At 42.8% G+C, this 17,635-nt stretch overlaps 1 protein-coding gene across 3 annotated transcripts in view; it reads left to right on the top strand.

Moving 5' to 3' along the window:
* The window catches only part of GANC (glucosidase alpha, neutral C), a 460,990-nt gene that overhangs the window by 204,493 nt on the left and 238,862 nt on the right, over nt 1–17,635 (top strand). For all 3 annotated transcript variants that reach the window (XM_086937212.1, XM_086937211.1, XM_086937213.1), the window contains one exon: nt 13,244–13,340. In XM_086937212.1, coding sequence (XP_086793338.1) covers nt 13,244–13,340 — 97 coding nt within the window. The remainder of the gene's footprint in view (nt 1–13,243; nt 13,341–17,635) is intronic.

Here is a 17,635-nt window from a genome sequence, read left to right as displayed (position 1 = left end):
TAGGCGAGGTTTTTGATTAAGAGCAAGTCGCTTTACGTGCGAATCCTTGCTCCATCAAAAGTACAGCACAAAAATACTCAAGCCATTCCATTCTTCAGAGTGCAGCATAAAACAAGAATTGATAAAAAACAGCATAATCAAAAAAGTAACATAAGCACGATAACTAATACATTTATATAAAATCTCATTAAATCAAGCAACGCTGGTGAGACCCGTTCAAGACAATTTGCGATCCTCTGAATCATCCACAGGAGAAAGAGGTGCAATTACAAAATAACAAGGGTTACCAAATACACCACGAGACAATAAAAGGCTAAAATAAATAAAAACCTGTGAGTTCATCGACCCCACCTAAGAACCGGAACAAGTTTAACAACTAGCGAAATGACCCTGCATGGCTAAAGTGCTGATAGCTAAAATAACATCGATTTCGTTTTGGCAATAGCACATTTTAAGAAAGACAAATACTAGCACAAACAGAGAGGGAGTTTAACTGTTGGTGGTACACCAGGGCATCACCACACCTTCTGATTCCACTCTCCCTTGTTATACTAATTAGAAGCCTTTTAGTGTAGGCTATATAAAATTGGCAAAAAAATTAAATAAAATGGAGCAAACTCTGAACAGAACCCTCATCACATGGACAGATTAAAACTTTACATGGGTCGAACTGGCTAAGGGGGAAACCTAGATACCACCTCATAAAACCAAGTCTAAATCTGGTTAAAAACAATCTGTCCCAGGTACTATCTCCCCATTCTAGGTATGGTTGCAATGCGAAAGAGGTTTGAAGCTTCGCATAGTTCCTGACTCTGATTTTTGTCCTTTAGGTTTCCTTCCTTTGTCAGTGTCTCAGAGTTTTAAAAGACTTCTTCACTCAAACTGGATCTGTATTGGACATAACGGAAGGACTGGAAAAAAGATCCTTCATCCCAGATTAGACAGTTCTGCCTTGATGTAATGAAACCAGGGGACTTTGAAGCCTCTATCACATGATAGGCAGTCATGGATGACCTCCCTATGAAAACCAGCAAGCAGGTTCGCCCCTACAGCACACCACATGGCGAGGGGGGCCAGCTTAATACTATCCTCCTCATACTCAGCCCTGAACATTAGATGTGCTATAAAGGTTGATCAAGCGGGGGGACTCCCAACAAGTGCCTCGGGACCCTCTTCTGTTCGCCCTGGATAGAGCTGATTTTCAAATAGCGTCATACGCCAGCATCATACATAAGAACAGGCATTTTAAATTCCTATTCACGTTCAGCAGGAGGGCCACTGGTTTTCTTCCGATACGAGAGGCTAGATTATAGATATACCCAGCTGCATTCACGAATCTATGACCGGCTATGAGTTTGCAGGGACCCCAAATCCCCCTGGCAATAAAAACAACACCCATGGGTGGAAGCAACGCAGGTAATCAATTATTGTGCTCAGACCACATGCCATAGTGAATGTTTCAGACCTGATTGGTAGAAAGGCCAAGTGACCCCCATAAAATTGACAAATTCTTGAAGCAACATGTTTCAGACGTTAAATGTTTTGAAAGTAAAACGGCGTAAGGCTGAAACCTTTTTCTTTGCAATAAAAGGGATACCTGAAGTTCTATCAGAAGGGCTGAGTCTAGGCCAATTATGTACAGAAGTAATGAAATTGGGTCCAGGACACAACCTTGATGCATCCCCTTCCCCAATTAAAAACTAGCAGTACACTCACCCGATGGGTACTAAAATACACCACTTTTTTTTTTAAGGCACAACATTTGCCCATAATCACAACAGGTTGATTGATCCCCGTCCATGATTCGAGCCTGGTTCAACAGTTCCAAGGTCGGCCGCTCTCAATGCTTGATAATTCACCCTCTTCCAGTACAAGTCATTGGTCCAGTGAATTTGGTGACAGCAGTTAGGTGACACTTTAAGAAATAGTGAGGTTAACGTATTTGAAATAAAGGCAAGTCTGTTGTACGGGGAACGCATGGCACTGAAAAAGAATCAACCCAAAAGACAACAATATGATCCATATCACAGAAATTATTACTAACTCCGTCAGAATAAAAGTGTTTGATAACGTACTTACAACTAAAAGCAAGCAAAAGGCTACTTGGCTAGCTAAATAAAAAATTAGCATAGAGATATTGGTTCCATCTCTTATAGAAACATCTTGTCTCACCCTCTTTGGGTTGCCTAGGCTACAGGCCGCTGATTGCACTATTATCAGGCTGTAGAAGCTGCATTTTATCAGACAATGGCGGGTCTGTACTTCACGAGGGCGAACCAGCAACGCATGCGTCACATCACATGCGTTTACGTCGCGTGCCGTCACAACGCACGCCAAGAGAGACAGGTAACGACGACGATGTACTTGTAGTGTTTTAGGCTTTAAGGTAGTTGATGGGGTGTTTAGTGGAGGGGGAGGGTGTAAGGCTTTAGGGCTTAGGGTTAATAGTAGTATATGGTAGTGTTTTTTGGCTTTAGGATTAGGGCTTTTAGGGCTTAGGGTTAAGGGTCGGATATGGTAGTGATTTAGACTTTAGGGTTAGGGATTTTAGAGTTTAGGGTTAAGGGTCGTATATGTTGTAGTTTTAGGCTTTAGGGTTATGGCTTAGGGTTAAGGGTAGTATATGATAGAGTTTTAGGCTTAGGCTTTAGGGCCCAGGGTTAATAGTATATGGCAGTGTTTTAGGCTTTAGGGGGTTGTAGTGTGTTTAGTACGTTGCTTACATCATTACCCTCTGCAGGTAGAACTCCAGGTACTTAGTTCCCCACATAGACAAAAAGTGCTTTCAGTAGAGTGGAATACCCTCAATCAATCAATCAATCATAACACTTGATTGATTGATTGAGGGTATTCCACCTCTACTGAAAGCACTTACGACTACTTTCAGTACTACTGAAAGCCCTAAACGACTTACTACGAGAATTACCGATGAATATATAAAAAAAATGAGTGCACACCAGTTAACCGTGAATTTAGATAACCTAGCACCAGAGGAGGGCATAACCTGGTATGAGGATACAATAAGGGATATGGTGGAATGCCTCAGGATAAAATTAAAACACGGTAATCGTAAAGTAGTAAATAATGTGAAACCATACCCCAGTAGTACCTCCCATTTGTTCGATGATGAATGTAGGAAGGTCAAGGCCAGTATTAGAAAATAGGAGAGATACCTAAGAGCAAATTATAGTGATGAAGCGGTAATAGAACTTAAGAAACTAAAAATAAAATATAAGGCCACTATTAGAGATAAAAAAAGGACATTTAAGGACAAATGTTGGGCGAATTTGCTTGAGACAATTGAAGAAAAGAATGTGAGAGGCTTTTGGAAGTTAATTCAGGAATGTAAGGGGAAAGTCTCAGGAACCCTACACTGCTCGGTGCCAGAGGTCAAGTGGGTGACATATCTGAAAGAAATCTATGGTATATGGCCAGATAGGGAGGGGAGAACGGCCAATGATTGGCCTAGAATAAGGGAAGAAATTAAAGCACACTTCTCCCCAGATGCCATTAGAGGTATAATAAAGAGATTAAACCTAACAGGACCTGATAATTTACCAGCAATTATAATAAAAACGACTATAGATTGGTGGGCGGAGTTTTTTTCTAATATGTTTCAAGAGATCCTAAACACAGGCAAGTTACCAGATAATTGGAAAGGGGCAATTGTCAGGCCAATACATAAGAAAGGCGATGTAAACTCCCCAAAAAACTATCGCCTAATAAACCTATTGGATATAGGCGAAAAGGTCTTTTCTAAAGTAATTTTGGGTATACTAAAGGACTGGGTGGACAACAAACAGATAGTACCACCAGAACAGGGAGGGTTCAAAGAAGGCCACTCAACTGTTGACCACTGTTTCGCTCTATGGTCCATTGCACGGAAGTCGATCGATCAGGGGGGAAAATTATTCACCTGTTTCGTGGACTTCCGTGCAGCTTTCGATCTGGTGGACCGGGAGCAGCTGTGGTCATCACTGGTTGGCTATGAAATACAGGGTGACCTGCTAGCTCCAATCCAAGAACTGCATACAGAAAACTGGGCACAGATAATCCTGGATAAGGAGGGAGGATTGACGAAGAGAATCCCAATTGGGAACGGTTTAAGGCAGGGTTGTGTACTTGCCCCCCTACTATTCTCTCTGTTCTTAGCAGACCTGCCTCAAAAATTGAGAGAGGTTAGAGGGGCAAACCCAAAACTGGGAGGAAACCAGATATCATGCCTCCTCTATGCTGATGATCTGGTAATCATGGATCAGACGGAGATTGGGCTCCAAAGAAAATTAAATCGATTCAAAGAATACTGTACTACCAAAAAACTAGTAGTAAATATGGAGAAAACAAAAATTGTTTGCTTTGGTAGGAGAAAAACAAAGTTCTCTTGGTACCTGGGCACAGTATTGCTTGAGAGGGTAGCTGATTATAGATATCTGGGAATGTGGTTTTCTGGTACCCTGAAATGGCATACTCATTTACAAGCACTAAAAATGAGGGCATTGGCTTCCGTGAAAGGTTTAAAAAGATTTAACAATACTTACGGAGAAATGTCGGACAGACCGGTCCTGAAAGCCTATCAAGCAATGGTGCCCCCTCAATTCTTGTATGGAGCCGAAGTTATTTACTTAAGCAGTAAGACCTCCTGGGATAGAGAGGAGGGAAATATATTAAAAAGCCTATTTGTACTGCCCAAATCTTCTATGGTACAGGCGGCCAGACTTGAGTTGGGAATTACCTCGTGGGCGATAACCGCCTGTATGGCCCTTGTACGATTCTGGCAGCGATTGGGAACAGATGAGCTCCTCAAAATCTCCCAGTGGGCCAAAGAGGAAATTACAAAGAGCGACCTACCCTGGGCAAAAGAGTCTAGAGCATCAACAAGGAATGCATACAGGGTGCTTGATCTGAAGGTCTGCCCGCTACAAGATCATATAATAATAGGTAAGAGAGAACTAAGGCTTCAAGGTACCGATATGTCCCGCACTTATGACCGGGAGTACCTTTCACAAAAAAGCTCGGTAGCCCACATGACATCTGCCTGGGAGCTCGACCAACACTTTCCGTATGTGGACTGGCTACCAAGTCATAACTTAAGGCGGGAAGTCCTAAAAATGAGAATCGGAATAAACCCATGTTACGCTAATAATGGAGCTCGAAATCAAATGATAAGATGTAACGGGATCTGCACTTGCACTTTAGGCACTACCTGTAATATTATACACATTTTACTAGATTGCATGTGGTTTTTAGATTTACGAAAGGAGATTTTATGCCCGATTTTTAAAAATTATAATATTACAAATAGGAGGCAAGCCGCTAAATTGTTGATGGAAATAGAGAACTTAGATATAGCCTGTGCTTTGGGGAAATATATGAAAAAAGTTAAGGTGTTCCTCAGCTGCACAGAGTAAGATCTAATAATATAAGTCCTTGACATCAAATAAATGTGAAACAATTAGTGTTTAAAATAGTGCTGCATGATTAAGGAGATGTTGTATAGATATGAATTAAGTGTTTTTATTTAAATTAATTGTTATAACACTCCGATTTTAAAAATGATAGTTAAAGTATACGTATATCAAGATGTAATATGTTTATCGATACCACCGTGCTATGTATTTATTGTTGCTTTTATTTTTCCCTGTTTTAGTAAGATAAGAGGTAAATTGTACTTTTATGGTTGTAACAAACCAAATAAAGTTTGTTTTGACTGACTGACAGTGTAGTTTAGGCCTTAGGGTCCGGGGGAATGCGCATAGGGGTAAAAATCGCGATTTAGAACCATGCGGGGTGTTTGTATGCGGTGTGAATGTATTTTTGATGCTTTTCTATAGAAATGCGACGTAATGGGTGCGTTGTGATTACTTATGATGTAAAGGAACATGCGATGTAAAAATGGCAATGTGAGGGCACACGATGTAAACATTTGCGATCTACCATCATACATCCTTCACAAGAGGCCTTTTCTTACTCAGCCCTTTAAAACACGCCAATTAATTGTGAATTAACAATGGTGCTCATATCACTGCACTGAGAAGAAGTTCGTCCTCACCAAGAAAACACGTGTCCGTGGTCAGGGGAGCTGGGACCCTTTAGGGCTTGCTAAGAACAGCTTACATTCTCTCTTACTAGAGGTACTGAAACAGTTCAATTGGTGGACATTTTGTGAGCGTTTCTGGTTTAGATTATTTTGTTAACAGCAAACGTCAGCTTATATTGAACCAAACAAGAGTGCCACACACAAAGTAAGTGTGACAGCATCCAAACTAAATTTGCCAAGCGTATAAAAATGTGAAAACAGCGGAACTATCAATAAAAGATAAATAGATGATACTGAAGCAACATTTGGTCTTTTGTACAATGCAGCTGCATGGGTTCTATGTTTGCAATGTTTCCAGTTTTACACCAAATGATGTGCTGTATTGGAGTATTTCTAGAAGGACATTAGCGTACTTTTCAACAGAAAGGGTATGCAAATCAATATGATGTGATAAAAAGAAATCTTTATAGATATGGAAAAAAAACGGGTTCAGTTGCACACGAGGCAAAGAATACAAAAACTAACGCACATTTTAACCTTCAAAAGAATCCAGCATCTAATTGTGATGTATTCCACTTGTAAAAAGAAAAGAGAGACTACAATTTATATTTTACTAGCAAAAGCCTCCTGAAGCAAAGTGTTTTTGATAACGTACTTCCAACCAAAAGCGAGCAAAAGGCTACTGATCTCATGACAAACTCCTTCTTTACAAGATTGCAAGTCAGATGTATTCTATGCAATCTGTCAAGCATTCTTGTTCAACATGCCTCGAGTGTCCTCTTACCCACCCATGAAAAATAAACAGTTTGAGGTCCAGAATTCACTGACACGAGGCTACATTGGCCTCATTGGCCTCAAGGTGCATTCAATACTGGAAGGATTGTACAACTTTATGTAAACTTACTGTTCCAAGAGATGACCCATGCCCTCTGACAGCTGTGGCTGGGAGGTGGTAAGAGTACTGACACAACCTCCCCTCCCGCAACTCGCATGAAACAGGCCCAAAAACACAGCTGTTCGTAAGTTCGAGAGCTATGCCAGATACTGGAGATGAGTATCACATGCTCCGGATCCATTATTCTCACGCATGACTCTTCTCTTAAGACGAATTCTGAGGATCTATATTGCTATAGGACCAACCAGAACCTAGGACTAAGCTAGTTTCACGTTACTCACGTCAATTCATCTAGATCGTGATGCACTTCTCACATTATACTGGTTTCCTGAGGTTCTTACGGCATGCGCCACTGCGCCTGCCGCGTCATCTGCTCCCAGTCTCATCCAGGATAGGGTATACTGACAGGACCGGTAAGATCTTCAAAACCATGCACTCCCTATCGTGATTTTCACTACGTCTAGTTATGCCTGGTGTTCACTCCAATATTCCTTGCACTTTCACATTCACTTCACTTAGTACCTTATGGACGCTATTTAACGGAATGAACCTTCTTTCATCAACCATCATTTGCATGGTCTTCTAACTAGCTGCTCTGTCAAATGTTTACTCTGAACTCCCTATTTAATCCTCTCTTTCATAGTTCATTTCCCCTTTTTTCTCCTTAAAGTTTTACAGGCATATACCATTATGTCCTGATGATGATCCCGGTATCAAGTTAAGTGGGATCGAAACGTCGTTGACTCTGTACACCTTGATACTCTCAGAATTGTTCATTGTATTGTACTATGGTGTTACACTTTTGTATTTGCTTGGACAACTGCACATTTAATTCCAAACCCTTGTTAATGCCTGAGCTTTCTTCTTCTGTTTTTATTTTTCTATGACAAAATGTGTCCACGCTTATATGTTCCTGTGTGTTTAATCCATATCCATATCCATACTAATATAATAAAGAGAGAGCCCAAACCTTTGAGGCGGGTAATCTCAGGAACCACAGCACCAATCACAACACCCAATACAGCGTTGGAAAGGGCAGTTGCAGCAGAAGGACATAGGCTATGCAGACGCCCACCATATACATTTATAAGGTAAAAGAACCGTGCCAGCAAAGTAGTCCCTTGTGGGCGTGTCTGCGTTGTGCTGTGGGCGTGTGCTGGGGGTGTGACAAACGCAGGGGGCGTGTGGTACGTTCCGACCTTCATGCCATGTCTCATATTGTGTGCTAATCCCACCCTGCTCCCTTTAAATACCCCTGCACCCCATAATCATAACCCACCCTTACTCCTTAAAATACCCCAACACCCTTAAACACTAACCCATCTTAACCCTATAAATATACCCTGTACCCCAAAACCCAAACCTATCCCTAAACCCTAAAAATACCCCTGTACCCCAAAACCAAAACCTACCTTTTAACCCTAAAAATACCCCTGTACCCCAAAACCCAAACCTAGCCCTGAACCCTAAAAATACCACTGTACCCCAAAACCCAAACCTAGCCCTGAACCCTAAAAATACCACTGTACCTCAAAACCCAAACCTACCCCCTGAACCCTAAAATACCCCTGTACCCCAAAACCCAAACCTAGCCCTGAACCCTTAAAATACCCCTGTACCCCAAAACCCAAACCTACCCCGGAACCCTAAAAATACCCGGTACCCCAAAACCCAAACCTAGCCCTGAACCCTAAAAATAACCCTGTACCCCAAACGCAAACCTACCCCTGAACCCTAAAATACCCCTGTACCCCAAAACCCAAACCTGGCCATGAACCCTATAAATAACCCTGTACCCCAAAACCCAAACCTACCCCTGAACCCTTAAAATACCCCTGTACCCCAAAACCCAAACCTACCCCTGAACCCTAAAAATACCCCTTTACCCCAAAACCCAACCCTAGCCCTGAACCCTAAAAATACCCCTGCACCCCAAAACCCATACCTATCCCTAAAACTACCCCTGTACCCCATAACCCAAAACTATATCTGAACCCTTAAAATACCCAAACACCCCAAAACATATACCTCAGTACCCCAAAACATATACCCCTATACCCATACTTACCTTATCCAAACATTAAAAAAAAACATGCTTTTACCATTCATGCATTTACAACGAATTTCGTTGTAAATGTATGCGTGGTAAAAGCATATAAAATGTAATGCCATCTGTTATAATGGCATTGCGGAGTCATGGTACTTTCGTAATGAAAGTATGCGGAGTAATGGTATGCGGAAAGAAAGTTGCGGAATAATGGACGTTTACCCTCCCCCGGTAAGTACATTGGTGGCACGGCGGCCCACATCTCCAGCAACATACTCATATTTTTTCACCACCCATTTGAAAAATGCACAGGTCTCTCTCATTGATGGCCAGCACCGACATACACTTTTAGACACACCTCCCGCTGACAAGTTCTAGAAATGCGAACTATAGAGCTGGGGAGCTACGTTCGAATCTCGGCATCAGCTCAACATAGCACACCGTTCACCCCCTCCTGTTCGGCTACCATCTTGCCCGGGCACTGCTGACACCGCTCATAGCACGCAGCGCACTTGCAGCACCACAACAACACTCCAAACTTCCACAAGCCATTTTGGAACTTACTGTGCAGCCTGTAGGAGCTCCTTCACCGGGGCCCTGCAAGGAGCAAAGCTGGAATTGCAAAGCTGGTGTTTCCTGGTTCTGCTCTCCCTCTCACCATAGCGCGGGGACACACCGGTTGGTGTAACCAGGCGCTTTATAAACTCACTTTTACTTTACTTTACTTACTTAGATACAGCATGTCTCGAGAGACAGCGCATGTGCTGCCTATGTGAGATCTAAAAAGGTGGTGGGGGAGGGAGAGTGCTTGCCAGACTGTGTCGCCATTAAGTTCACTTGATTTTTTGTGTAAGCAGTAATTAGTAGCACATCTCCGGTGTCTTTTGAAGGGCAGAGAGATCTTTGGTGTGCTGTGTTTGTATCTGTAGACTCCTTGGGGTAGCTGTAAACACAGGCAAGGTTAGCAGCAGTAGGCAGGGCTCGCCAGCAGTGCCAAAGTGTGGCTTTCAATGTTATTCTCAAGCAGGAGAAAACATGTATTACTGAACTTCACATGTTGTAAGGCTTCCACTTATAGGTCCATGTTATGGCACTTTGGTCATGGACCGATACCAATCCAACTGAGTACATTTTCCAAAATCAAAGGATCCAGCCAATCAGGTGTGCGAAGTTTCCCCGCTCATGGGATGCTGATGGGCTTCTGACACAGGCATCTCTTTTTCTCCTTCCGTAATACCTTCCAATGGCTTCCGCCTATGTGCAGCTGTACAGGTGCACTCTCGAAGAGCTTACACTGTTGCAAATTCTTGTGTATTCTCGAATACAGTAATGGAAGCACAGAGAGGCAGGTGAAGAAGAATAAGTAGGAGATGGGGCTGTTCTTGTCGTCCTCTGTGGGCAGCATTAATTTTCAGCAATCAAGACGCATGCTCATAAACATATCGATTTTGTGATCTGCAATGTTACAAACGGTAGGGTGCCATAAATCCTGAGTTTGTTGTAATGTGGGGTGACAGTACATCACAGGGTGTATACTCCATTATTTAGTGCCTGTCTCTCCAGGTCCGGCACAATGGAGCGTTGCGGACATGTATAAATAAAAACCCCCATGGATGGATGCCAGACTTAGACGTATTATAGAGCTCCTCATTCCAGACCGCATTCCCTAGGTCCTTTCAAGGTCCAGAGGCCCCAATATTTGTTGGTTTGTCATCAAATTTGTGCTCTAGTTCCAAAATCAGGGAGTCCTACTTAACCACATTTTTCTCTGTACCTGCTCTGAGCCTCAGGCGTCTTCCTATGATGTCCTCTGCTTGTGCCCTTTTATAAAGTTCTGCTCACCAAACCTCGATGGCCGGACCTTTTGCCACCTTCCAGTTTTGTGATATTGCTCGTTCGTCCAGCAACAAGGCGAGATCCACAAATTTGCAGTATGACCTCCCTGTTTTAGGTCTGACAATTATTCTCACGCAGGACGCTCTTCAAGTGCAGTTCTTATGTTTCAACCAAATAGACTTGGGCTCCAATGGGAAGTGAGACCGCTCAAATGAGTTACTGCTTGGACATTTAATTTTTATCTTTTTCCCACTTCCTCTTACAGTACCTGCACCTACCTGCATGAATGAATGTTTTCTTTTTCAAAATAATGTTTATTTTGAGTTAAGTATCAGCAAATGGTAACCACATTTATAAATATATATTTTTTGTCTATAAAAATGCTCTTTGCATTTATAAATGACTTCTTTCAAGGATAGCTAATTCTATATAAATAAAAATGTAAATGTTCGTTTGTTCCAAATCGCAAATCTCCGAAAGTTCTTCACTGATTGCTTTTAAATTTTGACACAATGTTGAATTCGAATAGGGGTGTGTTTTTATATACACCAGGTTGGATTCCAATATGCGCGTGTCGAATACGCGCGTGTTTTCAATCGAAAGCCCGAACAGACACATAAAAATGTCAATGTTTGTTTGTTCAAAATCTTAAATCTCCGAAAGTTCTTCACCGATTGATTTGAAATGTTGACACAGCATTGGATTCGATTAAGCGCGTGTTTATATATACACACCGTGAGATTAGAATACACGCCTGTCCAATATGCGCGTGTTTTTAATCGAAAGGCCGAACAGACCCTATCGATTTGGTTGGTGCGCAAAAACTACAAGGGACGCATAGAGACAATAGTCTACATATAATAGGATGGACAGTTGGTGTCAGGATGGCAGACCGAGAAGTTTGTGGAGGGAGGGGGGAGGAGATGGTTCAGCTTTGCAACATTAAGAAAGGACGCATAGAGACAATAGTCTACATATATTAGGATGGACAGTTGGTGTCAGGATGGCAGACCGAGAAGTGGGTGGAGGGAGGGGGAGAGTTGGTTCACTTTGCAACATTAGCACGTGTTTATATATACACAACGTTGGATTCGAATATGCGCGTTTCCAATATGCGCGTGTTTTTAATCGAAAGGTCGAACAGACCCTATCGAATTCGTTGCTGCGCAACAACTACAAGGGATGCATAGAGACAATAGTCTACATATATTAGTATTGACAGTTGGTGTCAGCATGGCAGACCGGGAAGTGGGTGGAGGGAGGGGGGAGGAGTTGGTTCACTTTGTAACATTAAGAAAGGACGCATAGAGACGATGTCAACATATATTAGGATGAAGAGTTGGTGTCAGGATGGCAGACCGGGAAGTGGGTGGAGGGAGCGGGGAGGAGTTGGTTCACTTTGCAACATTAGCTTGTGTTTATATATACACAACGTGACAATAGTCACAAAAAAATATTGTGTGTCCACAAGCATTGTGAAATTAAACATATTAGAAACGTGCGCTTACTCATTTCTTTCTCTTCCATTTAACCAGACTGAGCCACAGCAACGCGTGGCAGGGTACGGCTAGTTATAAAATAAATATCATAGTAACAGAACAATTAAGCTGCTTTTAAAGCACTATAAAACTGTCATGGACTACACAATTTTCACAGACTTGGAACAATTTAAATTTGTAACAAAAACAAATTAAAATGAATGTTTTGAGGGACTCGTTTATTTCTTGAAATTGTAACAGCAGAGACAAGACATACATTCATGTGCATATTCATCCATCTGCACAAGGAATTGACTGGCTCTAAAGTTGTCTCCTCATCACCATGTATCCTAGTGCCTGCACATTCTCTGAAGTAGGTGAACCTTCTAGTTCTTTATCACAACTTTATGATCTTCAGAGGCAGTTGTTAGATGAAGAATGTTTAGCAATACGTGGTTTCATCCCATACTAACTATCTCTGGGGTATATATCGACGAGATAGGAGATAATGAAAATGCCAAATTTTGGTAGTGTACAGTTGTGTGATTTACAATAGTAAATATATACTTACGTTGGCGAAATAGTAGTAGGCAATGGAGTGAATGCAACTTTTTTGTTGGACAATATTGTTGACCTCGATATAGTGTTATGCAAACAGTCAGTAAATCAGATGGCCTCTGGACATCTTCGACTTATATAAAAGCCATTCTCTTAACTTACATTCCTTTTCTTGTGAGGTTGATGGTTACACCCACTACACCCTTGATGCACCCATTTTTGTGATGCGTATGATTGTGTTGTATGCATTGTAGATCATGTAGTTTGGTATTTTCTCCTCTCTTCCTACTATTAGCATCTGTTTTCTGCCGGCAGGGTCCTGCGAATGGAGAGTAATAGTCAGGGTTCTGTAGAATGCTCTTGCTGATCATATTATTTTATTTATTTTTTAGCAAATGGCGAGTGCAGAAGGGCTGATCCAACGCTCTGGAGGAAAGGAAAGACCATTTGTCTTGACGAGATCTTTCTTTGCTGGTTCTCAGCGCTATGGTACGTATTATGAATAGTAAATAATTTCTGAAACAATAACTACAGGGTCCCAACATTTGGCTTAGGACCCTCTCACCTGCACAGAGGGATGCCATCCTTGTAGAATCCCAAAGCTGCTTTGTCTTGCATCCACTGCAAGCCTCTTTCTTCCAGACGCGACACATCCAGTCTCTATCTTACTCTATTATGTTTGTTATTATTCATTCTTTATAACAGTTTTACTATTTTTTCTCTTTTTTTCCCTTGTTCTGCCTTTGTCTTTTTGCTCTTGACCTAAGTGTGGTGATAAAAAATAAGTCCAGGTCCCCAAAATTTAGGACAAAGCATGAAGGATTGGCAATGGTGGGGTATCTTGTGGACACAATTGACGCAGTGCGATTTGCAGGAAGCCTTGCATCCAACTGCTCGGCAGACAAGAGTTTCCTTTTAGAATGATGAGCTGAAAGCTATTGTATAAAAAATTGATGAAAAATTCTGTATCGAATGCATGTGGCGACAACTCATCTCCTGAAAGACTGAGCACATTTTCCTTGTTTAAGGATACGCAACTGGACCGTGGAAGATACAGAGATGTGGAGATCTGTACACCTATGGATGGAAATAGGTGTGTGGTGTGGCCCTAAGGATAAGCTATATAAGTGTGTTGGAGAACATGTAGTGTACATGTTTTTGACAATCCTTCTAGATAAATCTGTTTTCTGTTTTTTATACTCGAGGGGAAGTGACAGTGAATTCTAGGTGCTGCAAGTTCTTCCTGCACAGGATTCCTAGTACCCCTGTCGTCCATGCAGAAATGGCACTGAGACACCCAGATTCTAGGATGGTGTATATATATATATATATATATATATATATATATATATATATATATATATATATATATATTCACTGAAAAAACCATAGGTTATAGACCATATATAGTTAGGAATTAGCATTTACAAAACCTTGAAAATTCACTGAAAAAACCATGGGTTATAGACCATGTATAGTTAGGAATTAGCATTTACAAAACCTTATTTTACTCACACAAAACCATTGAAATTCCATATATAGTTAGTTGCACTAACTATATATCGCGCACCCGCAATCCACTGCTGATGATGTCACATATTACATCATTCATGACATGGTCAGTGACATCACTGATGACATCACTGATGACATCATCCAGTGACTGTATGTTTCTGTAAAGTTAAAATATGTCTTACATATTGAAGAATGAGTGGATGTATAAGTGTCTGGATGAAGGATTTAGTAGGTGCATGACTGACTGTATGAGAGAGTGATTAAATGTGTCTCACTGAGAGCATGGGTTAGTGACTAAACTGTCTTAATTTGTGCATCATTATATCTGCTGTTCTGTAAACTGCTGCATGTGTTGATCAGTAGCTATATGATTAACTATATGGGTTATTGATTGGTTGCCCAAGTATTTGTATGGGAGAGTGAGTGTGTGTGTGGGTGGCTGGGAGGTGTGTGACTCTGTGCATAGATGTGTGAACAGTTGATTCACTAGATGTATGGGTTCAAAACTGCATGTGGAAACAGCTGCATGGGCGGTTGACTGTGTGCATGAGTGTATTGGTGAGTGAATGGATATCTCAGTGCAACATGTCAAAGTAAGTACATATGTAAAACACAGTACATGTGAGAGTTGACATATATAAATAACTGTGCATAAGAGCCAGTGAATGTGTGAGTGGCTGTATGGTTCATTGTAAACTTGTATCAGGGATTGTTTAAGAGAGTAAATATGTGTTAGAATATGTTTGAATTAGTAAGGTGTGTATAACTGTATAGTTGAGGAAATGGAGGTGTGATTGATTCTTTGCATGACTGACTAGGAGTATGAGTAACTCCATGGATGAGTGACAGTCTGTGAGTGTCTGTTTACACTGATTGTATCTAACGTTATATTAGAGTCTGAAGAGGTTCATCGTATTATCACATGAATGATATTATCAGTGATGTTGTCAGTGATGTCTTTTGAGTTGTCATCAGTGATGTCATCAGTGATGTCTCTGACCATGTCATGAATGATGTAATATGTGACATCATCAGCAGTGGATTGCGGGTGCGCGATATATAGTTAGTGCAACTAATTATATATGGAATTTCAATGGTTTTGTGTGAGTAAAATAAGGTTTTGTAAATGCTAATTCCTAACTATATATGGTCTATAACCCATGGTTTTTTCAGTGAATTTTCAAGGTTTTGTAAATGCTAATTCCTAACTATATATGGTTTATAATCTATGTTTTTTTCAGTGAATTTCAATGTTTTTTTAATAGCAAATATCAAAAGCTTTAAAATGTCAAGTACGTGGTAGGTAAAAAAAATGTCATGTCTATGCACGCTGATGTGCTTTGAACGCTGCCCCCTCCCCCCCTCTTTTCTTTTGGGGGTTTTCTCTCTTTGCAGATAGTGAAGGGTAGGTAACGCAGGCCTTTGCCCCCGTTGTAATCCGTCGTGCCTGCTTCCCTCTCCATTTGATTGATTGTTATCCAAGCATTTACTGTTTTAGAATTGGTTCTCTTTGGTTCATTCTCTATTTACAAACAAGCACAGAGTCGCAATACTCTGTCTAGTCTTTGCAGATAGTGAAAAATCGTTAGAAACAACAAAAAGAATCAAGCAAAATCAGTAGGCCACTAATGGGATCTCTTTTTGACCTCGCTAAAATAGAAACATTAGGAACAACCCCTCATGAGAAATATGAAACTAGTGAGAGGAACTGAGCTCAACGCCATGATGGCTGCAAGACAGCTCGGCTCCGCCGCCCACCCCGCCCAAAACAACAACAAACCCTATGCAAATATTATAAATATATACAACACACCAGCAAAGTAACAGGGTAAAACGTTTTATTAAATAACTATTTACATGGCAGCCTGCTGCAACATCGATCCAAATGCATGCCGCCGTTCCCGGGATTTCTCCCCGACTACTCTGCGGCCTACGAGATGGAGAGGCCAGGACGTTGACTAGGCGGGGCCTCCGGCCGCAACCACAGCGCCAACGATCACTGCTGACAGCCACTGATCTGAAGAACCGCTGCCTGCGGTGCCTCCCTGAGCCGCTTGACGGAGGCCCCCGAGGGGCGGTGTGGTGGCGCGGACTGGGAGGGGGCGCTTGACTCCTGCCCCCTCCCCAAGTCTTGTTGCCCTGGTGTGGCCTGAGATCGCCCCCGACATAAGCGGTCGGCTCCCGGGGTCAGGCGGAACTTGTTGCCTTTTGGTGACTCTTCCATTCTGGACCTTGTCCCACAATCCGTTTGACCTGAAGACACGTCCTGCGGTGCCCTGGTCCAACCATCACATATACCTGCGCCAGGAGACGGCGTGGGGTGCACTGGAAGGGAGAGGCGGCGCGAACGAGCCTCCCCCACCTCCCCAGGTGGAGGTGTCTCAGCTACACCCCAGGGCTTCACTCGGCCACCCGAGTTGGGCCCGCTCCTGCGGCACAGGGCCTCGCTCGGCCAGCTGAATTGCGCCTGCTCTTGTTATTACAGCGTCTCACCCGCCATCCGGATGAATTGCACCCACTCATGCAGTACAGCGACAGGCGGCTGCCACGGAGCTCAGGAAATGGCGGTCGGCTCCACAGACTTGGGCCTGGCCTGCAAGGATGGCTCTGGGCAACCCTGGAACTCGTACGCTTGACGGCGTGGGGTGCAGTGGAAGGGAGAGGCGGCGCGAACGAGCCTCCCCCACCTCCCCAGGTGGAGGTTTCTCAGCTACACCCCAGCGCTTCACTCAGCCACCTGAGTTGCGCCCGCTCCTGCGGCACAGGGCCTCGCTCGGCCAGCTGAATTGCGCCTGCTCTTGTTATTACAGCGTCTCACCCGCCATCCGGATGAATTGCACCCACTCTTGCAGTACAGAGAGAGGCGGCTGCCACGGAGCTCAGGAAATGGCGATCGGCTCCACAGACTTGGGCCTGGCCTGCAAGGATGGCTCTGGGCAACCCTGGAACTCGGACGCTTGACTGCTAGTCAAGTCAAGTCAAGTCAAAACATTTATATAGCGCACTACATACCCAGAGGGTTTCAAGGCGCTTAGGAAGGGGAGTTGGATTATTTGTCAAATATCCAAGTTTTAAGCTGCTTTCTGAACGCTAGGTGATTCTGGGTGAGGCGAAGGTAAGCGGGGAGTGAGTTCCATGTTATGGCAGCCAGGTATGAGAAGGATCTGCCTCCCATGGTGGTCTTGTTGATGCGAGGTACAGTGGCGAAGGCTTGGCTGGAAGAGCGAAGTTGGCGGGAGGGGGTGTAGAAGGACAGTCGAGAGTTGAGG

This window comes from Lissotriton vulgaris, chromosome 9 (genome assembly GCF_964263255.1).
Source record: "Lissotriton vulgaris chromosome 9, aLisVul1.2, whole genome shotgun sequence".
Lineage (NCBI taxonomy): Eukaryota > Metazoa > Chordata > Amphibia > Caudata > Salamandridae > Lissotriton > Lissotriton vulgaris.
This window is presented reverse-complemented; position numbering and strand designations above follow the sequence as displayed.